General features: G+C 44.7%; 1 protein-coding gene across 3 annotated transcripts in view; it reads right to left on the bottom strand.

Moving 5' to 3' along the window:
• herc2 (HECT and RLD domain containing E3 ubiquitin protein ligase 2) overlaps positions 1-21,753 on the bottom strand; it is a 62,042-nt gene that overhangs the window by 24,638 nt on the left and 15,651 nt on the right. Inside the window, exons 7-51 of one of the 3 annotated variants that reach the window (XM_080876994.1) lie at positions 15,861-16,002; positions 15,634-15,738; positions 15,381-15,552; positions 14,342-14,515; positions 13,953-14,141; positions 13,718-13,869; positions 13,024-13,181; positions 12,812-12,925; positions 12,262-12,513; positions 11,972-12,165; positions 11,693-11,893; positions 10,872-11,100; positions 10,620-10,744; positions 9,931-10,109; positions 9,656-9,840; positions 9,154-9,309; positions 8,866-9,051; positions 8,574-8,735; positions 8,292-8,395; positions 8,053-8,203; positions 7,749-7,963; positions 7,516-7,648; positions 7,168-7,295; positions 6,857-7,052; positions 6,616-6,749; positions 6,187-6,363; positions 5,970-6,106; positions 5,680-5,831; positions 5,394-5,585; positions 5,113-5,300; positions 4,847-5,039; positions 4,574-4,756; positions 4,306-4,490; positions 3,744-3,891; positions 3,466-3,662; positions 3,111-3,350; positions 2,887-3,025; positions 2,558-2,704; positions 1,922-2,064; positions 1,563-1,830; positions 1,105-1,247; positions 889-987; positions 635-803; positions 415-540; positions 142-250 (exon numbers count right to left, since the gene is read on the bottom strand). In XM_080876994.1, the coding sequence (XP_080733120.1) occupies positions 142-250; positions 415-540; positions 635-803; positions 889-987; positions 1,105-1,247; positions 1,563-1,830; positions 1,922-2,064; positions 2,558-2,704; positions 2,887-3,025; positions 3,111-3,350; positions 3,466-3,662; positions 3,744-3,891; positions 4,306-4,490; positions 4,574-4,756; positions 4,847-5,039; positions 5,113-5,300; positions 5,394-5,585; positions 5,680-5,831; positions 5,970-6,106; positions 6,187-6,363; positions 6,616-6,749; positions 6,857-7,052; positions 7,168-7,295; positions 7,516-7,648; positions 7,749-7,963; positions 8,053-8,203; positions 8,292-8,395; positions 8,574-8,735; positions 8,866-9,051; positions 9,154-9,309; positions 9,656-9,840; positions 9,931-10,109; positions 10,620-10,744; positions 10,872-11,100; positions 11,693-11,893; positions 11,972-12,165; positions 12,262-12,513; positions 12,812-12,925; positions 13,024-13,181; positions 13,718-13,869; positions 13,953-14,141; positions 14,342-14,515; positions 15,381-15,552; positions 15,634-15,738; positions 15,861-16,002 (7,471 nt within the window). Of the gene's footprint in view, positions 1-141; positions 251-414; positions 541-634; positions 804-888; positions 988-1,104; positions 1,248-1,562; positions 1,831-1,921; positions 2,065-2,557; positions 2,705-2,886; positions 3,026-3,110; positions 3,351-3,465; positions 3,663-3,743; positions 3,892-4,305; positions 4,491-4,573; positions 4,757-4,846; positions 5,040-5,112; positions 5,301-5,393; positions 5,586-5,679; positions 5,832-5,969; positions 6,107-6,186; positions 6,364-6,615; positions 6,750-6,856; positions 7,053-7,167; positions 7,296-7,515; positions 7,649-7,748; positions 7,964-8,052; positions 8,204-8,291; positions 8,396-8,573; positions 8,751-8,865; positions 9,052-9,153; positions 9,310-9,655; positions 9,841-9,930; positions 10,110-10,619; positions 10,745-10,871; positions 11,101-11,692; positions 11,894-11,971; positions 12,166-12,261; positions 12,514-12,811; positions 12,926-13,023; positions 13,182-13,717; positions 13,870-13,952; positions 14,142-14,341; positions 14,516-15,380; positions 15,553-15,633; positions 15,739-15,860; positions 16,003-21,753 lie in introns of all 3 variants that reach the window. The other 2 variants (XM_080876993.1, XM_080876992.1) reach the window with 2 other exon arrangements.

Below are 21,753 nucleotides of genomic sequence, written 5' to 3' on the forward strand. Positions count from 1 at the left end.
GTCTTAGCAACTGTTAAAATATAAACAATTAGTTTAACCAATAAGTATTTCTGCTACTAAGCAATATATAAAAATCTGGACAACTAATCCCTCACATTGCTACTCACAACATACTAAGATACCAATTTAGTACATCTTTACCTCACTCCAGGATGAACACTGGGGACCAGTTCCATCTCAGACAACAAACCAGTCCAGTGGGACTGCTGTGGAAAGTCGACAATCACATCTTTTCCATTGGCACTGAAAGCTAAAAAACAAACAATGAGGCTCTATTAGCACAATAAACTGTGGATTCAAGTTACAATAACAGAAGAAAAATCTGTTGTTGTTGTTGACTGAAATAAAATTTTCAATTCAATTCAAAGAAAAACAGATGATACTCTGTCTTAAGACTGGAGTGACTCTGCTTACCTTTAACCACCCCCACACTCCTGTGTGTGACAGAGCCCCACTTGTACTTTGGTGTTGTGACTGTGGGCTTCACCCTCACTTTGTCACCAATCTTTATGTGAGAAGGAGAACTCTGTGGTGGGAATCCTGAAACGGCAAAATCAGAGACACGGGTTTCTTATGTCTATTTACTTCCTGTTATTAGCATGCCTGCAAAGCATCACATTAACTGTTATCTTACCAAGCAGCTCGATGTGGATGTAGCGAACCCAGTATGTTCCTCCTTTATTTTGCCAGTCACACTGCACATTCAAGTCATGAAGCCCATCTCTGTCCAGCTTAATCACTTTGCCCACATCGCCATCATACACTTCCTCGTACGTTCTGCAGCACTTCACCATCATCCCCACCTGTAGGGAAGCCGCTGAGTCGTAACACCAATTCATCATGTCTTTAAGGCAGATTCAGAAAACATACAAAAGCAAACACTCTCACCTGAATGTTCTCTCTCACATAAACAGCGTAATCATCGTTGCTTTGGAAATCAGATCTCTTCTTAAATATCTGGCTTTCAGTCACAACTGCACCTGAAGGCTAATGTGACAGACACGTATTTTAATCATATATGAAGGTATTAATAATTGAATCTGACAAGCTGAGGGACAGGTAACTGTGAGGGTCACACCAGAAATAAAAGAGTAAGGAACACACCACAGAGAATGCCGGCTCTGCCTCCTCCAGCTCCTCCAGCACCTCCTCATCTGAGTATTCATCAGACACAGTGTCGGCATCTGACAGCTCAGTGACATGAACGTCTGGATGGTCGAGCAGCCAGCTCACCAGAGTCTCAACACCTGATGGATATGCTCAGTTACTCTCCTGAGGTAAATGTCTAAACATCATGAGGCAAGCAGGCCTTGTTTTATGAAAAACAAATCGGTATCTCATACTGTATCTTTTCAAAATCAGCTGTTTGTTTTTTTGTTTTGTTTTTAAAATGCACAAGAACTTTAATATATATTTAATGGATCCACTGAAAAATGTTACCTTCATATTATTAACATTTCCTGACCTACAGGCCTTTAATGTACGTGGGTACCTTTTCCAGATATGTGTAATTTCACATTAAATTATCTATAGCGCTACCAAGCACTCATGTGATAAGATACCTGGGATACCGGAGGCATTGCCTGTAGTCCCAGACAGAGATTTCAAGGCAAACTCGATGTTTTTCCGAGGGAATCCCATCTCCATGAGCTGGCCAACTATTGGTAAGGGCGGGATAGGGGAGGACTTCTGTTTCTTCTGTTTGGGTGGTCTGATGTGCTGCGTGGTGATGGGTGTGGTGGCTTCACTAGAGCTGCTTTCCTCAAACAGCGGCGAGGATGGGTGGGCAGATTCCACAGCCAGGTACTGACACACTGCCAGAGCTGCCGCCTGCACATACATATAACGTCAAAGTCACACCGAATACATCAGCAACATTACCGCTGACACCAGCTGTCTGCAATCAGCTAGACTGACATACCTCCATCTCTTGCCTGTCAAAAATGGCTTTGATGGGAGAAGGCTGTGTGGCGGCAGAAAGCAGCTGCTGCAGGAGAATCAGTGGAGGCAGAGGTCCCTCAGGAGACAAGTCGCCCACATCAGGAGATGAAACCACTGGATCCTCTGCACATAGAGAGACAGACAAGTTCTGGACAAGATCTAGATTGAAAAAAAAAAAATTCTGGTGGCTACCAGTGGTACCCCTCAGCCTCATAGTAGATGCACCTATGGTAGAAATTTTAAAATCCTATGTTGCCTATTTCTCAAGTTATTGCATTCACAAGATTTTCCTAAACTTGATCCGTGCCCTCGACCTTAAGGTTAAATCGAACTCTACATTTTCACTTCAAAGGTAAGCAAATAAAGATTTAAACTCTGATCAGCAACTTGCTGTACATTTTAAGAAAACACCCACAGTGTGCAAGGCCTTCAAACCTTAAATGGCTAGAATTTGCTCCAAGTATGGAAACACATCTGATATCTCAGTAATGTCCTGTGAACTGAACCTTGAAATCACTAAACTGCATCAAACAGCAGTAATAGTCCCTAATGATCAAACTTCCTCAGTCCATTTTTAAGATGTACTAACCTAGCCTTTCACTGGGTGAGGTCTTACCACTGGGATTGGGTCCTATGTCCACCACTGCAGGTTGGGAGAGGATCTGCCTGAGTTTGTCCTGATGAGACAGCAGGGCCCGAGCTGCCTTTAAAACATAAAGCCTCAGCTGCTGGCACCGCAGCAAAGAGAGGTCCACCTGGTCGGCTGGAAACAACAGCATTGATTACACCCACTAAACTTTCAGTCTGTGACCAAACAAACGCTTTCAGTGTCTCAAATATTGCCAGAATACTATAAAACATACTGCTGTAAACAGAGTCGATGATTTTTCTTAAAAATTGTTCGTTTGTTTATTTCAGTTACATGCAAGGCAATCAAGTCTGCACCTGTAAGCCCTCGGCTAAGTGACTTTTTCATGCGTTGTTTTTCCAGTTTGCTTCCAGCCAGGCTGACCAGCTGGGCCCAAACAGCCAACATGGGTTCAGTGAATGGCAGGTTCTGCACACTGAAGGATATGGCAGGAAGCTAAAGAGTAGAAACATTAAATAAAGTCAGACTGCTAAGTGGAGCCAGTTTCAATGCATCTGTGAGTATCTGAGCATTCCCGCACCGTTTTAAGATGGCTGAGCAAGCAAACTCTGCAGGTTCTCATCTCATGAAACTGGACAGTGATGCGCCCTTTTGGGGTGATGCGTGTGACCGTTCCCTCTCCATACTCCTCGTGAACGACTTGGCCACCAAGCCTGAGGCGCCCGTCGATCCCACCAATCACCGCCAGCACTGCCATCAGACTGCCCACTCTGGGACCCTCCAAATCAGGGAAACACTCCTCCAGGAAACACTGACAGTTCTGGACATTTATAATTATCGCTTTGTTAGAGCTGACTGGCAGAATAAAAGCACTGTTGTAAGTTAACATTTAAGCAACACGGTAATTGGACTCATAATGCCACAATAAATCTTACCACTTCAGATTGGCAGCTTGCCATAACATCTGCGATGGAGCTCAGCTGGTTGTTGATGTAATCATTTATCAGGCTGTTCCACTGACTGAGAGAGTGCAGAGTACGCAGGACAGCCACAATCTCCTCTGCCAGCGTGCTGCTGTGAGTGGCTGTTAGAGACGCCTGTGGGCGGGACTTCCTCCTTCTCAGGGAACCTTCTGAGAAGGAACAACCAATTAAAAATACAATGACAACAACAGCATTGCATTTGTTACTTTAAGCCTGAACCATTGCAGCACCTCGGAGGAGTGGCAGGTCTGATGAGCAGGTGCTCAGCAAGCTTCCCAAAAAGCCAAACAACTTCTCCACCAGGAACTTCATGTCCTGAGAGCGCTCCGTTTTGTCCCATGAAGGCAGGACTGCCTGAAGGAGACGTAGTGCCAAGATCTGGAAACACAGGGTGAATGAGAGAAAAGATGACATCTCCACTCAGATTGTGTGGCTAATTTACTGGTTGATCAACAAAAATAAATTATGTGCTTCTGTAGAAACTACAAAAGCTGTTTCTTTAACTTGTTTTTGGACTGTAGGAGTGAGAAGAAGCAAAACCTTTCATCTAAACTACAGTTAATGGAAAGATTAACTGTAAATGTTGAGAATCTAATTCTTCGTGATTTTTCTCTTAGTTTGACAAACTGCAGTTAACAAATCTCTGTTTAGAACCCAAAATAATTTAATAATATGCTTCCTATAACTATATTTAACAATGAACAACACATTTCTCTACGTAACAGGATAGAGTTTTCTAGTACTAAAGAATGGCATCATTAATAGCAGAGGAAGCAAATCCTGGTACTCAACCTGTCTCTGCAAGGTAATAGCATTGAAGGACTGGTGTCCCTCAACAATTCGGATGAGCAGTCCGATCCACGCAGAGGTACTGAGGGTGCTGCACATCTGCGGCATGAGAGCAATGCTGCGTATGAAGCCGAGGGTACACCAGCTCCTGTGCTGCTCCCGAGACACCAATCTGTGCGCGTGACAGCCTGACAGCACAAAGGAGGTCAGGTTAGAATAACATGCTGTTCAATATAAGACCTTAGGAAAAAGAAAACGGCAATCCAATTACCAGACTTGTCATTAGCGCCACTTTCCACAAGCATCCTGAGAAGGCCACACAGGGTCCGTGTAGCATCTGACTGAAGCACCTCAGCATGGATTCCAGCTGAGAGTGACAGTGTCTTCAGCAGGTTGACTGTGCTGGTTAGCATCATTGCCGTAGGATGGCTGCTCTTCTCAATCAGCTCTCCCTCTGTATAAAGGACATAACAGGTGATTACTGGAACATCACACTTTACCTGTAGCTGTGAGGATCTCTACTGAGCCTGTCCTTTAAACTGACCTGTGTCGTCCTCTGTGTCCGAGTCCTCAACAGGGGGCTGTGCTGCTGGTGGTGGCTCTGCAAGTTTAAGGTCATACTTTCCCTCTTTGCCCATCCTGTAGGAGTTGGTGCTGCCTGTATCCCACTGAACCCTGATCCAACCGTCCTCACCCAGCTCCCCAATGACCCTGCCAAGACCTGGTGCTGGGCCGTCCTGGACAGACCACGCACATAATGTTAAATATGTCCATAAAATAAGCAGCTAGAGTAAAAACTGATTTAGGTACCTGATCGCCCCATTTCCAGTCGACTCCCCTCATGACTCTGGTACCTATCTTCATCATGGCAGCCAGCTCTGGGCCAGAGGCAGGTAGAGGTGCGGGAGCTGCCTCTTTTCTGGACTCCTCCAGGACTGTCGCTGAGCCTCCATGTGCACATAAACTCAGGTCCTCATCACTGCTGTCTGTACTCGGTCCTGAAGCATCAGAAAAGAGGCATCAAACACCGAACAAACAATATGTACACACTTCATTTCATTCTGGGTTGCCTTTGACTGGACACTACTCACCTATCAGTCTGAGAATACTCTGAGTGAGGGCCAATATGCCTGAATTCAGCAACAGACTGAGACTGTTAGAGCCGTGTTTCAGGGACAGCATGTGTATCATGGCCAGAAGGAAGCGGGCCTGCGGAATGGTTCCAAGGCTTGGTCCCGCCGGGTTCTCGTTTGTGATGGTTTGTAAAGGAACTGGCTGCACACCTGGTCACAAGAACAGGTGGTCATTCAGCTGGTTTGTCTACAACAGGTCAAGAATAGTGTGAAATGAATTAACCACTTATTTTTCAGCACTCACCTAGCTCTTTGAAGCGAGCGCTTGCTTCAAGCAAGATGTTACGAACGTTCTGGATGGCCCAGGAATACAACTTTCCAAACGTCACCTCCAAAAGCATGCGGTTGAAGGGAGGGATCAGATCTACATCCTTCAGGCAATCAGACAAGGGCTCTCTGAGAAAAAAAACACAAACACAAAAATTGCACCAGGATTACATCATTAGAATAACTGTCATGTGATTATTACAAATAACTTCAAAAGAAACAAACAAGAAGTGTAATTTTAACATGGATTTGAACCAGGTGATCTACCCAATGTTGGTCCCTTCTGGTATGATTCTTTGCCAGCCGCAGAGCATTGCATACTGCACAGACGGCAGCAAGAAGCTTTTAGAGGCCAGCTTCAGCATGGTGTCAATGCCTTCCAGTCTCACTTCAGCCCTCTCCAGCTATAAGGAAACAGAATTAATCAAATTTCCGCCTGTTTTATATACTCTGCTTTAAAACATTGTCACACACCGACTCCCACCTGCTTGAGAAGACACTTCCTCATTTTCTCCACATCCAGTGGCTCCTCTTTCAGTGCAAAGTCCACGATGGTGGCCATGAGGCTGGACTGAGAGAAAGCACCTTGAACGCTGTGCTTCAGCCAGCGATACTTCTGGACGCTGGCCACAGTGTTAAGAAGCGGCTGCCACTTGTCTTGCTGCCAAGACATGCAATAATAGGTTGACAACAAACTCTGTAGACACACACACTCCACTGTCCTGCTCTGATATTTTAGCTACAACTGCAAGGGATGAAAGTGCAACATAAATGTACATAAATAAATCTACAAATTCAGACTGAGCCAAACTTTCGTTGTGTATGAAGGTGAATAGATTTTAAACTGAAGCCATCTTCTTTATGTTTTTTTGGCCATTTTTTTTTATCTCATGAACTAATCCTGTTAAACTACCTTGGCTGTTTTGTCAGTGGGTGATTTCCTGTCAGCAGGAGCGGGGCTGATGTGAACATTAAGTTCCTCTTCATTGGTCCCTTCATTCTCCAGCTTTGGCTCTTCAATATCAGCCGACTCTGATTTCTTAGGCACTACAAAAAAAAAAAAAAGAAAAAAAGATAACATTCACATTCAAAAGGAGTAGATGGATTATAAATTAAAAAACCTGTTACCCTGCAGTAGATTCTTGATGCCCCACCTCTTTTTTTCCTACGATCCCTGATGAGCTTCTGGGTGATGCTCCTCCAGCGTGGCTGGGAGCTCAGCAGCTTCAGTTTGGACACTATAGACAGGTCGTTGCTTACAGCTGGACGCAGCTCATTAAATAAAAAGCGCAGACGCTCAATAACAGGGGCGCACACCTCCTTATAAGAGCGGCCTTGGTCCTGATGGGTCTATGATAAGACAAAGCAATCATTGCATTAGCATTTCCGTTCATCTTCCTGCTTCCTTTTGCATCACAGCTTAACTGCGCATAACGTGTAAATATTTCACAAGCAGAAAGCATACCTTAATTAGAGAACACTTTGCCTGGTAGACCATGCGGCATACATCAATCACAGATTTAGGGAGGGATCTCTGCTTTCCTTGGTCCACACCCAAGGCACATTGACTGACAAGTGAGAGCGCAACGTGACCTGTGACAGGAAAGATTTTTATTTAAAACTTCACATGCAACTCACCATCGATCAGTTTCATTAGGAAATATCTTTGTGTGGTATTAGCAGTGTTACATGAAGGAAACTCATGTGAATCTCAGTATAATTAAATACAAGAAGAAAAAACACATTTTAGTGAGCCATAATTAGCCTCTAATTTCTCCTCAGGTGACCACTCTGGGTTCAGTTGCTAAGTTACCGAGGTCTTGATGCTTGAGGAGGCAGCAGAGCAGCAGGCGACCAACTTCTTCCACAGGGTGCTCTGGGAGGAAGGTGATGGGCGCAATAAGATGGTACTGCTTACAGCAGCGCTCTATTTGGCATAGGAAGTCCTAAAATATTCCAAACAAAAAGCAAAACATGACATTATTACCCATCAGCCTCCTTCTCACTGTGAAACAACCTCTTCAGGCATTTCTGCCTTGCTTGTACCTTCACAGTATGGTCCTGAGTGTTGTTGTCAGCAATGGCCTGCAAGAAAGGCTGTGCGTGATCGCTGAGAGTTATTCTGCGGGAATAAAGTTTGGTCTTATCAGGAGTGGTTGTGCCCAGTGAGCTGCAGTGGTCTTCGTCCTTCTCCTCATTGTAGTTGTAGTGGATCTGACTGGTCTGCAAACCCCCTGAAAATATGGAGGACTGGAGCCATTCTGTGCAGAGAGCAAACACTTGTGTTAAATTAATTCCAACCTGAAGTGTGAATTTTTAAACCAGGCTGATGTAAAACCATTAAACCTACTGGCACATTCAATCTCCATGGGGGACAGGGGGGTGCTCTTGGCCAAGTAGGAGGCGTGCAGACCCAGGAGCAGTCCCATGTTCCTCTCAGTGTCAATAAGTGGAGAAGAAAGGCTGCTGAGGTCTGGAGTAGTGACCGTCTCCTGGTTAGGCTGAAAATGATAAAAAGTCCCAATATCAAAGGCTAAAGCCACCAACAAAGAAAAGAAGTTGTGTTTAAAATAAAAGTACAACTGGTACCTCCATATATTGGCCAACGCAGAAGGCCTGCATGGACTCTCTAGTGTCTTCAAACTGCAGAGCAGCTTCCAAAGCAACCACAGGGTCCTCTCCTGCAAACTGGGCTGTTAAACCGCAAAGAACAAATGGCATGAGTTCTGACATCAGTTCTCTTATAACCCTTTGACAAAGTCCAGCCTCTGAGCTTCCATGTTTACAACACTGAGCACTTAGGGTGTCCCTGTGTTACTTTAAATAATCCTGGATGTCACATTACATTCCAAAACTACTGTTTAGTCTTACCCAGGACACTGTTTCCTGTCAGTGACTGGGACTGGGCCTGAAAGTCTTTGATGTCATACACTTTTCCATCTATTACAGTCCAAAAGCCACCATCTTTGTTGTGATTCTCCAGGTCAGCCTTGCGGATGAGTGAAACCTCCTCATTGTTCTTGGAGCTCTGCCCTGTAAAGAAAGACCCTGCCAACACAGCAGAAAGTCTAGTTACAGTCTAAAAAGAAACGCACAGAGTAGCATCTCATCTTTGCCCTAAAATTTAGGATGTCACTCAAGTAAAACATAGATGTTGTTTTACCCATAATTCCTGGCCAGGCCAGATCCTCATTATCGTCCCTCTCGTGTCCTGGAGCCAGGTGGTTGAAACGGTCCAAGTGTTCCAGGAGTCCAGCCAGGAGAGGGATCGAGCCGGTCTCCTGCATCAGACCAGCGTCAATGGTGAGGAGAAGGATGATGGACACCACCAGCTCAGGGAGAAGCACTCCTACCAAAGAACAAACAGTACAGTATTCAGTACTGTGTTGCAAACATCTCTAAAGCATAAATATGCTGGAAATACAAATCTGAGGGAAATTTTTTTTTTTACCAGTTAGATCTCCTTCGATGACACGAGAGACCTCGGCAAAGTGGCGGCAACCAGTAGAAGCGATACTTATTGCCACTGGGAGGATGTCTCCAATGTGAGTGCACAACAAAGCGATGTACTTTTTTAACAAGGAACCAACACCCAGGAGCTCAGGATCTAGAAAAGCACCAGAGAAATCACACACTGCATTTCTGCAACTCATTCTTAATTAGCGGTGGGGACTAAAACCATTAAAACAATTACTGTGAAATAACATTTCCTCAATAGATATGAGATAGTTAACAAAGTCAAAAGCACTCATCCCATGCATGTTTGGACACCGGGCACAGTGCCGAACCAATCAGCTGGTTGGAACAGAAGGCACATCAGGTTAGGTTGATGTCAGATTTATGGCCAAACCACACATTGGATGCATATGAGCCTCACTGTCCACCTCACTGAGACAGCACTGCTTTGCTTGTAACCTCTGTCTACACAAACGAAAGAGCTAGAAGAGACTTACTGTATCCATTAACATTTTCTGTGCCATTGACTCCCAGGTAAAGCTTGCTGACCAGCAGCCTCTGGAAGCGCAGCAGTAGGTCCAGAGATGCAGAGCGCTCCTTACTGACATGCTCTGCCTCCAAATAGTTTGAGATGCGACGAGCAACATCTTTTAGCCTTGCAATGGTCTGGGAGGCGATGTTTCTGCAGAAGTTAAATCCATGAATATGCTAGCAGGGAGTGAAGTATTATACCACATTATAGGAGTATATGCAGCACAATTTGTGAAGGTACCTCAGGAGTTGCTGTACAAGCTGCACAAGGGGCAAGCTTTGCTTCCCTGCCGACTCATAGATGCCCGTGTTGATGAGGTCTTTGTCCAGCATGGTGCGACACCGGTGTATGGTGGAGGCATTAGCTTCCTGTTCATCAATCTCCTTCTCTTTCTGAGCCTCCTTCTTTGCTTCAATGTCCTATCATGAAAAAAAATATAATACACAAAATTATTACCATCATTTAGGATGTCAGGGAGCACATGGAGATGTTCGATGGGCCGGTTCTGGTCCTTGGTCACAAATTTTGTCCATGTGTGCTCTAAAGTGGGATTTAGACATTGTTAAATGTATGCCACAGGCAAATTGTAATTACAAGTGCTTTTGAAACACTACGCTGTAACCTGATGTGCACCTCCCCAGAAACGCAATTACGCATTGTGGCAACACAGCCTTCAACAACTGTCAGAGGCCCATAAGGTACCATTATTTCCTTCTATGCACTTCCAGCTACAACTTCTGCTGCCACTTTTCACACTGAAAAAAAAACAAAAAAACAAAACTAAAATCGCATTGCACTGGCATTCTGTGCCGGGGGTGCCAACAAATGAGTGAGCCTTGTGTCACATATACAAATATCAGTCAAGAGAGAATTTACTCAGCATTTCAAACAGACAACCAAGTGCTGACTCGTGCATTTACTACACTGACCTGTATCTCAGCAGTGATGGCTGCATTGAGTGCAGACTCCAACCCTCCATCAGCCATTAAGCTGCTGACCAACAGGTCGATCATGAAGCGCCGGCCGGGACTCACACTCATCTCATTTCCAGATGCTAGAAAATAAAAATTAAAAACTCAGCCTTTGCAGGCACTTCCATCAAACCGATCACAGGTAATGGACTATTAAATGTTTATTTTCATACTGAATCAGTGTTACCAGATGTTTTGATTTGTACTCACCAGCATTAGGCAGGAGTGAGGACAGAGCCCTTGCCCTTTCCTCAGCTGTGGGTAGCAGCACGGACCAGCCGCTCTGGAGGACAGCCTGGGCAGCTGCTTGAACTGTGTTGAGCACCCCAGCATTGCTAGCTAGGACCACCACTGTTTGTTTCAGGTTGTTGAGCAGCACACTTCCAAGGCCCAGCCCCAGCTCCTCTGGATCCACCTGATTACTGATGGCTGCATGCAACTGAGGAAAAACAGTGAAGGTTTAGGGCTGCAATAAATAATTATTTCCTTTCATTTCTTTGATTGTTCAGTTCGTTGATCATTTAATCTTTGAAATGGGAACCACAGGACAGAAGTATGACCAAAAAAAAGAAAAATAAATAAATAAATAAATAAATAAATATAATTTGGGGAAGTCTAAGACAAATTTGGACTTTTCACTGAATCATCCCTTTAAGCATGTCAAGAAAATTTGAACCAAGTCCAGCACAACATGACTCAGGCCCGACTATCAAAAAAAAAAAAACCCCCAAAAAATAAATAAAAAAAATAAAACTCACACAGTGAAATTCTTACTAAAGAGATGGAGTCTTCTTCCACTGCAAAGTTATTAATGTTAACTAAAAAGTAAATGCAGATGTGAAAAAAACAGAACTGCTGTTCAAAAACAGCACATACCCACCAAAACAATTCTGTTCCTCTCCAGTAATATTGTATGATATAGACTTAATATCAAATAATTTGCTCCATCACAAAACAAACATGCAGAGGAAAAATTCTACTTCTACAAGCATTTCCAATCAAACCACACCCGTTCAAAGGCCGTTTCCTACCTGGAGCCTGAGCAGGTTGAGTGTGGCGACTACCATGCACTCCTTCTCCTGCGGAGGGGGCCAGTCTGAGCTGCCATCCATGCCCTCGCTGACCTGCCGCAGGAGCAAGTCCAACTGCTCGAAACTCATGGGGCAAACATCCACTACGAAGGGCACACGTTTCCCCACAGACCACTCGGAGCTCGAGGACCAGGCAAAGCTCTGAAAACAAGCAAATGGTAACTGATCTGTGTCTCGTTCTTTACTAACATTATGAGACCAACAGTGATGGTATCTTACCTGTCCGGGTCCACAGGAGATTCCAACTATGTGTTTGGAGTTGAGCCCCGGGAGAGCTTTAGGCTGCTTCTTATTGGAAAAGAGCGTATCAAAGTGCTGTAGCTTGTCATTGCTGCCCCAGCTGAGCACCTCTCCATCATCAGTGAGGGCCAAGCAGTGTGTCGACCCCACAGCTACGTCCACAACTTTCTTTCCTGATTGCAAACAACACGTTTGTTGTTGTTTTTTTGTTTTTTTAGTTTTTTTTAAATAAGCTTCTGAAAATCAATGTTAAGGTCAAGCTCACTCACCCTGTAAACTATCAAGCAGCTTTGGGTATCGGACATGCTCATCGGTGCCGTGACCAAGGCGCTGGTTGTCTCCCTTCCCCCAGGTGTACACCTGGCCATCTTTGGTGAGGGCTACTGAAAACTGGCTTCCGCAGCACACCTTTACTATGTCCAGATCCTGCAGCTTCTCCACCAGCTTGGGTGTCTTACAGCCGTCACTGCCTCCTCGGCCCAGTTTACCATAATCTCCATCACCCCAGGACCACACCTGACCTGTGGTAACAGATTGAGGAGCTAAACGCTGTAGCCTGGGTGATTTCTAGTGGCTTCTATTATTAAAAATCAAGCTAAAAATGGCCGATATGCTGGCTACCAAGAAGCAAGAAACACACCAGCTGCTACTGTTGCTAATGGTTTTGTAATAGGTGACACAGGTCGGACACAACAACACTAAGCAATTCACATGAAACTTTAAAGGGGGTTCAATTATTTAACTAACAGACATTTTAAAAACATTAATTCCTGGATTTTAATTCCAGCATTTTTAATCACCCACAGGAAGCATGCTTACCATTCTCTGTCACAGCAAGAGTTTGGGCATCACCACTCCCACATGCCACATCCACCACCTTCAGCCCTTTGAATGCCGTCACTACCATGGGAGTAGTCTGGTCCTCACTGGAGCCTAGAAACCCCAACAGATTACAACTAATTTTAGTAAAGACAAAGACACCAAAAAAAAAGTCAAGAATATCTATCAGGGGCAGTTGATTTGGAGCTCACCGTGGCCAAGCCGACCATAGTTCCCTCTTCCCCATGTATAGAGCTCGCCATCAGCAGTGATCGCAGCACTGTATGTGCTCCCACAAGCAATATGCACCACATGCTTTCCGGCCTGTTTTCCATTGAAGGTTCCAATCATTTTAGGTTCTTCTAGGTATCTGAAATAAAGTAAAAATAGAAGGCTAAATTTTTCAGGAAGCTCATTACCATTAATAATTATCATTTATATTTTTATTTTCATTATGATTTTACTAATAACACAGATTCTTTTAAAATGAACTGGCAGGGTTGGGGGATTTCACTCTATCATCAGAAGCCTTTGATTCTGTCTCTGGCCTACGAGCACAAAACATTAATAGAAATGTCCCAGATTTTGGGAAATAATGCACCACCTGTTTCATCAATAATTTAACTTAAACAGATCTTCAAAATCTAATTTAATGCTCCAAAAACCTACAACTCCACTGTTATATCTGTAATAGACAAACACATTCAGTGTAATAAAGTGGTAATATAACAGCGACTGTCACGAGGCTGAAAATGCAGCAGCTCGAGTTCAAGTCCAACCTGATGCCCTTTGTTGTATGTCTGTACCTACATACTCTCCACTAATACACCCCCCCAAAAAGGTGGAAGCACAAAATGTGTGTAAGCCTTTTTAAAGGATGGACATGTTTTTTCTCTGGTTGCTTACGTGGTATCTCCATGTCCAAGCCGGCCACCATCACCGCACCCCCAGGAGAACACCTCCCCGTTGGACGATAGGGCCAAGTAATGCTGCCCATCAGGATGAGCTGCAAGTTTCACAATCTTTCTGGAGCTTAGAACGTGGATTAGCATGGGAGCCTGCAACAAAACAATTCAGAGTCTCAACCTGCTGCAGATGCAGAGATGAAACGATCGACCTCAGAGAAACTGACAGAACTGACCAGGGTTGTGCTCTTGTAGTTCTGGCTGTAAACAGCACCGCTGCTGGAAAGGATAAGAAACCCCTTTTCTGAACAGACAATCTGTGTGACCCCGAGGCTCGACAGGGCTTTGCACTGAATGGGTGCATTAACATTGGCATAAAGTTTCCAACCCAAGAGGCCCCAGGCAATCACTTCCTGCAAGGTTCCCTGGAACAAAACAAGACAGTATTGGTTTATGCTTGAGCATTAACTACTTAGGCAACACATATTCAAGTCACATATTCAAATCTGAAGGTGGGGGTCTGAATAATGCTCGTAAAAAAGACAGATTTAAGTAATACTTAAAAATGTAAAAAACAACTGAACCAAACACTTCAGCAGTGACAGCTAATAAAAAGAGGGGTCACCTTGTGTGACGTAGGCGAGTTGCAGTGTGGAGGGCTGCAAGGAGAAGCTAGGCGGTCCAGGTGAGCCATGATTACTACAGCAGTCTGACGAAGATCGATAGCCAGGTCGTTATCCTGAGGCAACGTCAAGTATCGCAGGAAACTCTCATTTGGACTCAGAGGGGCTGTGAGGATCTGGAAACCACAGCAAAGATCCATGAAATATTAATTAGCTTCATTCTCAACCATGAATGGAAAAAAAACAAAAAAAGAAAAACAGGGCATTTTAAGACGTGTTCCCAAGAGAGACGTGAATCAACACAATTTATATCGATAGCACTTTATCTGTTCTTATGGTCTCGATTTTCCTGCATGTTGTTTATTATAACAGGGTTATAATTTTTCTCCCCCCGTTTAAAATAAATATAAAAGATCTACCTCTCTAAATCAATGAATTTCATTTAGTTTTTCATCTGCCCTCACACTGCTTTTTAATGCAGATTAAATAGCTGCTGTTTGGAGATGGAGGCTGGCACTAAATCAAAGTAAAAACATGAATTATTATTCATTCAGAGCCAATGAAAAGGCAAAACTACAGGTTGTGCAAGATATTTTGTTAAAAGTCCAATTTGAGAACATATATTCAAATTAAGCAAAATATAGTTCTGAGCTCTATGATACTGCAAACTGGACAAGAAGCACAGTTTGAAGAGGAAGGCAGGAGATTTAAAAGCATCCCAGAGGACAGCAGGACGTGTGAACTATGTGAATTAGTAGCAGTTGAGAATGGATTACATTTTTTTTGTGTAATTTTCTGATTATGGCATATTTTATGAAATATCTGAGACAGTTTGACAAACAAATTGGTGCTTTTAAGTTGGCCGTTTCCATTTCAGTGCTAGGGAAAGACTTCAAGTTGGGTTATTTGTTTCTGATCTCTCCTTTTACTGGTGTCATGTTTTATGCATGATATGGTAATAAAATAAAAATTGAAATCAATCTCCAGTCAGCCCATGTCTTATTTTCTTTTAGAAACCAGCTGGGAAAAGAAAATTTCCACCTCAGCTTCCTCTTCAGGAACGGGCTCCTCCTTGCTGCTATGTATGTTCTGAAAGCGCTGCAGGAGCGGCAGTAATGGAGCACTGGTTCCCTGCGTGGAGCGCTCATTGTCCATCTCTCTGGTGCCACTTTCCCACAGACGCAAAAGCAGCAGAACAGCAGACAGCAGCTGACTGGTAGGACATAACAACAGATGAGCAGAAAAGTTAGATTTGGCATTAACAAATAAACAGGTAATAAGGAGATCTGGTTACCTGAGTGTTCCCCTCTGAACAGCCAGCTCCAGCAGGATGGCCAAGGCTAGATGTTGATCCTGAAGGGGAATGTTACATTTGATGCTGGCACTTCCATGTACATCACTGTTCACAAAGGAGACAAGAGATGAGAATCACACAAAGTTATGCAATTTATAAGACGAGATGTTATTTATCTTGCAAAATTTGGGGATTAAACATTATGTACAACTGATAAAACAACAGACCTCAAGAACTTTGTGGCCCTCTCGACAACCTCCAGCCACACTGATGACACAGTTCCCTCATCAAACAGTGTCGCCTCGGGCAGCGCTCGCAGGGCATCCAGAGACTCCTGAAGCAACTCACTGCAAAGATCTGCATCATCTCCTGCAAAGACAAACATTTTCATGTTTAAAACACTGCAGAGTAGCTACATTATACAGTACAGATTAAATATAAAGCAATAAGAAGGACAGAGCATTTGTAGCATTTTTTTAAGCTGCAGAGACTGCAATTTCCAGTGCTTTCAAATGTTTAACTATTGAGGAACCAGGCCACCAGAGTTGTAACAGGGTCTAAAATGTCAGTTTAAACACTGAGGTGACCCAAACTGTGCACTCCCAGTGCGAGAGGAACTGAGGCTCACTGGATTACTGGCATTTCTGACAGCAGCATACCAGAACTATAAGAAAACCAGTATATGTGCAATCAGCTAATGTGCCCAACGTTGACATCCGTTAGCTTCCCAGCGTTTACAGACTCTAGTCTGATACAGCAGAACTCACAGTAAAGCTGTTCTTATGTACCGTATTTTCACAACCATAAGGCGCACTTAAAAGTCTTAGATTTTCTTCAAAAAGTACGGCGCGCCCTATAGCGTGTTGTAAGGAGGACGTAGTAGAGAACACCATGAGAACGCTAAAGGGTGAAGTGTGGGCGTTGATCGTATATACCGGACAATCGCACATACCTGTCTAAAAGGACAGGTATGTGCATTATGTGGAACATCGTTGTTTTAACAACCCTGAAAATGGCAAAGAGACACGCTTATGAAGCACAGTTTAAACTGAAGGCCATCAGCTATGCGGAGGAACATGGAAATCGAGCAGCCGCGAGAGAATTTAAGATTAACGAATCGATGGTTCGCAAACGGAGGAAGCTAGAAAACAAGCTCCGGCAGGTCAAGAAAACGCAGCTGAGTTTCCGCGGACATAAGGCGAGGTGGCCCGAGACTCGAGCGGTGGATCATCGAGCAAAGAACGAGCGGGAGAAGCGTTTCGACGGTCACCATTCGGCTAAAAGCAGTTTCACTAGCTGAAGAGATGAAAATTGAACATTTCCAAGGAGGTCCGTCTTGGTGCTTTCGTTTTATGAAACGGTGCCATTTTTCCATCAGGACCGGGACTACGGTAGCGCAGCAACTTCCAGCGGATTATAAGGAAAAGCTGGCCATCTTCCGCTCTTACTGCAGCAAACACATCGGCGACAAAAACATCCAGCCCAGCCACATCACAAACATGGACGAGGTCCCGCTCACTTTTGACATCCCGGTGAGTCACACTGTGGAGAAGAAGGGGACCAGCATGGTAGCGATACGCACAACGGGGCACGAAAAGTCTTCTTTCACTGTTGTGCTTGGCTGCCATGCTAATGGACAGAAACTGCCGCCTATGGTGATTTTTAAGCGAAAGACTTTGCCTAAAGAGAAGTTTCCAGCAGGAATCATCATTAAAGCAAATGAAAAGGGCTGGATGGATGAGGAAATGATGAAAGAGTGGCTGAGGGAGGTGTATGTAAGGAGACCAGGTGGTTTTTTCCACGCATCACCATCGCTCTTAATCTGTGACTCTATGCGTGCCCATCTCACAGCCAATGTGAAAAAAATGAACCGTGAGCTTGCTGTCATTCCGGGAGGCCTGACAAAGGAACTCCAACCGCTGGGCATCGGTGTGAACCGCCCGTTCAAAGTAAGGCTGCGAGCGGCCTGGGAGCGATGGATGACCGATGGAGACCAGTTTCACCTAGAGTGGAAGGCAGCGCCGGGCGAGTTACGCCACAATTTGCCAATGGATTGTAGATGCTTGGGCTAACATGTCTGCTGGCACTGTTGTTCGAGCTTTCGCAAAAGCCGGCATCATTTCCGAGGAGCCGCACGGCACGGAAAGTGACTCTGACAGTGAAGAAAGTGAACTTGGCATGTTTGATGGAGATTTAGCGCAGCTGTTCAATTCAGACACAGAGGATGAGGACTTCGATGGGTTTGATTGATGATAAAAATGTGAGTACCAAACTTTGTTTTGCTCCTGCTTTATTTTTAAATACAGTGGGGCAAAAAAGTATTTAGTCAGTCACCGATTGTGCAAGTTCCCCCACCTAAAATGATGACAGAGGTCAGTAATTTGCACCAAAGGTACACTTCAACTGTGAGAGACAGAATGTGAAAAAAAAAAAAAATCCATGAATCCACATGGTAGGATTTGTAAAGAATTTATTCGTAACTCAATACTTTGTAACATAACCTTTGTTGGCAATAACAGAGGTCAAACGTTTACTATAGGTCTTTACCAGGTTTGCACACACAGTAGCTGGTATTTTGGCCCATTCCTCCATGCAGATCTTCTCGAGAGCAGTGATGTTTTGGGGCTGTCGCTGAGCAATACGGACTTTCAACTCCCGCCACAGATTTTCTATGGGGTTGAGGTCTGGAGACTGGCTAGGCCACTCCAGGACTTTCAAATGCTTCTTACGGAGCCACTCCTTTGTTGCCCGGGCGGTGTGTTTTGGATCATTGTCATGTTGGAAGATCCAGCCTCGTTTCATCTTCAAAGTTCTCACTGATGGAAGGAGGTTTTGGCTCAAAATCTCACGATACATGGCCCCATTCATTCTGTCCTTAACACGGATCAGTCGTCCTGTCCCCTTGGCAGGAAAACAGCCCCATAGCATGATGTTTCCACCCCCATGCTTCACAGTAGGTATGGTGTTCTTGGGATGCAACTCAGTATTCTTCTTCCTCCAAACACGACGAGTTGAGTTTATACCAAAAAGTTCTACTTTGGTTTCATCTGACCACATGACATTCTCCCAATCCTCTGCTGTATCATCCATGTGCTCTCTGGCAAACTTCAGACGGGCCTGGACATGCACTGGCTTCAGCAGCGGAACACGTCTGGCACTGCGGGATTTGATTCCCTGCCGTTGTAGTGTGTTACTGATGGTGACCTTTGTTACTTTGGTCCCAGCTCTCTGCAGGTCATTCACCAGGTCCCCCCGTGTGGTTCTGGGATCTTTGCTCACCGTTCTCATGATCATTTTGACCCCACGGGATGAGATCTTGCGTGGAGCCCCAGATCGAGGGAGATTATCAGTGGTCTTGTATGTCTTCCATTTTCTGATGATTGCTCCCACAGTTGATTTTTTCACACCAAGCTGCTTGCCTATTGTAGATTCACTCTTCCCAGTCTGGTGCAGGTCTACAATACTTTTCCTGGTGTCCTTCGAAAGCTCTTTGGTCTTGGCCATGGCGGAGTTTGGAGTCTGACTGTTTGAGGCTGTGGACAGGTGTCTTTTATACAGATGATGAGTTCAAACAGGTGCCATTCATACAGGTAACGAGTGGGGGACAGAAAAGCTTCTTACAGAAGACGTTACAGGTCTGTGAGAGCCAGAGATTTTCCTTGTTTGAGGTGACCAAATACTTATTTTCCACCCTAATTTACAAATAAATTCTTTACAAATCCTACCATGTGGATTCATGGATTTTTTTTTTCACATTCTGTCTCTCACAGTTGAAGTGTACCTCTGGTGCAAATTACTGACCTCTGTCATCATTTTAAGTGGGGGAACTTGCACAATCGGTGGCTGACTAAATACTTTTTTGCCCCACTATATGCACACTTGTATGCTTGTGTGTTGTTGATGATGACGATTACCGGTAATAGAAATGTGAGTAAGGTACCGAACTCAGGTTTGCTCCCGCTTTATTTTTAAATACGCATACGGTACTTGTATGCGCCCTATGATCCAGTGCGCCTTATGTGTGTGTTAAATACAGTAATGGCACACATAACTGAGACTGCGCCTTTTAGTACAGTGCGTCTTATGGTCGTGAAAATACGGTAGACATTTCCAGTTTTCTTTGTTATGGGCAAGAAACGGTGAAACAAAAACCTCTGATTAAGAATGTAACTCAGACATTCCTTTAAAACTATTTCCTTTCTCCTTCCCCTCGCTGCTAAAATCTGATTTTAAATACGCAGCTACCGACATTAAATAGAGTTTATCCATATCTTAATTTGGCTTATTTCACGTGTTTAATGACCACTCAGAGAGAAAGCTGTGATGTCACCTACCAAAGTCCTGTTTCTGTAACCCTTGACCAACATGAGCCCCAGTTTGAAGCTTAAAGTAGTTACATATCACCTCCTTCCACTCAAAATGTTACTGCTCAATTTAATTGAAAAAGAGCAGTTTTGGGCCCAGAATAGTGGCTAATTTTGAACATAAAACCTGTGTTTGAAGACCAACCACCAGTTTCTGCCATCTTGCCTTCACCACAGGATAACTGTGATGCAATTAGTCTTTCAATGTGCTCTTTGAAAGACTAATTGTTATCCCCCAAGAAAGACCTGGTCAGAGACGCTGAGGGATCTGAGAGTATAAGGAGACCATTATTGATCATTCCACAGGTTCACCTGTGAAATCCTTGTAAGATTTACTTCCTCTAGTGCAGCTATTCTGTAATGTCATACCAAAACGAGTTTGAGCACTGGGCTAGGGAGGTGATCAACTCACTGCTGCAAAGTAAAACGGGTGTGCTTGATTCGCAGTGGAGGAGGAGGAAGGAGGAGGAGGAAGGAAGAAGAATCATAACAGAGATTAAAATTCACCCCCCCCCCCCCCAAAAAACAAACAAACAAACAAACAAAAAAGAAATATCCAAACAATCAAAAAAAAGCCCAAACAATTTTTTTATTTTTTTAAAAAGTGTGTTACACTTCATTGTTCCTAAAGAGTATTTCCAGGAACACGGCTAAAATGGGGATAGGAGGTGTCCGTGTTGCTCATGTTACAGGAGGGCTATGGAGGACAGGGAGGCACTTTGTTCCCACCCAGTCCCCGTGGACACAAAGCCCTCACAATGTTAACAAAAACGGTTAGTTATGTCTATAACTTCTGTTCCCTGAAGGAGAGGAACGAGGTACAACACATAAGTATGGGATATCACGCCCTCGCGTGTCCTGGCTGAAGAAACCTTTATTCACGCCTTTACGGCAGATGACGTGTGATGACACGCGCAAGGCCCCGCCCGCACATATAGCCGCTGCCATCACCGTCATCCCTCAGTTCGATAGCCGCTCTTCACCGAGCCAACTGCTCAGTGGGGCCACCCTGTGTTGTACCTCGTTCCTCTCCTTCAGGGAACAGAAGTTATAGACATAACTAACCGTTCCCTTTCAGTCGATTCACTCGGTACAACACATAAGTATGGGACCTATATACACGCCCCGCAGAGCAGCCACCGAACCGGAACGGGACCACCACCTCCTTAGTGAGTGGTAGACCCAGCAGAAAGGACAGCATGAGCCACCGAAGGGGCTGTAACGTCCAACCGATAAAACCGCACAAAAGTGTGCGGCGACGCCCAATTAGCCGCTGCACAAATATCAGCCACAGGCACCCCTCTAAAAAGAGCCCATGAGGTCGCCATCCCCCTGGTGGAATGAGCTCCCACCCCGTGGGGCAACGCAAAACCTCCGGTGCTGTATGCCAGCGAGATAGCTTCTACAATCCAGTGGGACAGCCTCTGTCTGGACAGAGCTCTACCTCTATTCGGATTAGCGAAGCAGACAAACAACTGGTCACACAAACGCACATCCCGAGTGCGCTCAATGTAGGTGCGTAGCGCACGCACCGGACAAAGAGAATGCACCCTCCTCTGCTCCTCAGATTCAAAAGGAGGGGAGCAAAAGCTCAGCAACTCAAACTCCATTGAACTATAAGATGCAGGCATGACCTTGGGAAGATAGGCGGCATTCGGACGCAATACGACCTTGCGGCCATCAGGAGAAAACTGTGTGCAGGCAGGATGCACAGACAGCGCATGAAGGTCCCCCACTCGCTTCGCCGAGGCCAAAG

Source organism: Rhamphochromis sp. 'chilingali' (genome assembly GCF_963969265.1).
Source record: "Rhamphochromis sp. 'chilingali' genome assembly, chromosome: 3".
NCBI classification, from domain to species: domain Eukaryota; kingdom Metazoa; phylum Chordata; class Actinopteri; order Cichliformes; family Cichlidae; genus Rhamphochromis; species Rhamphochromis sp. 'chilingali'.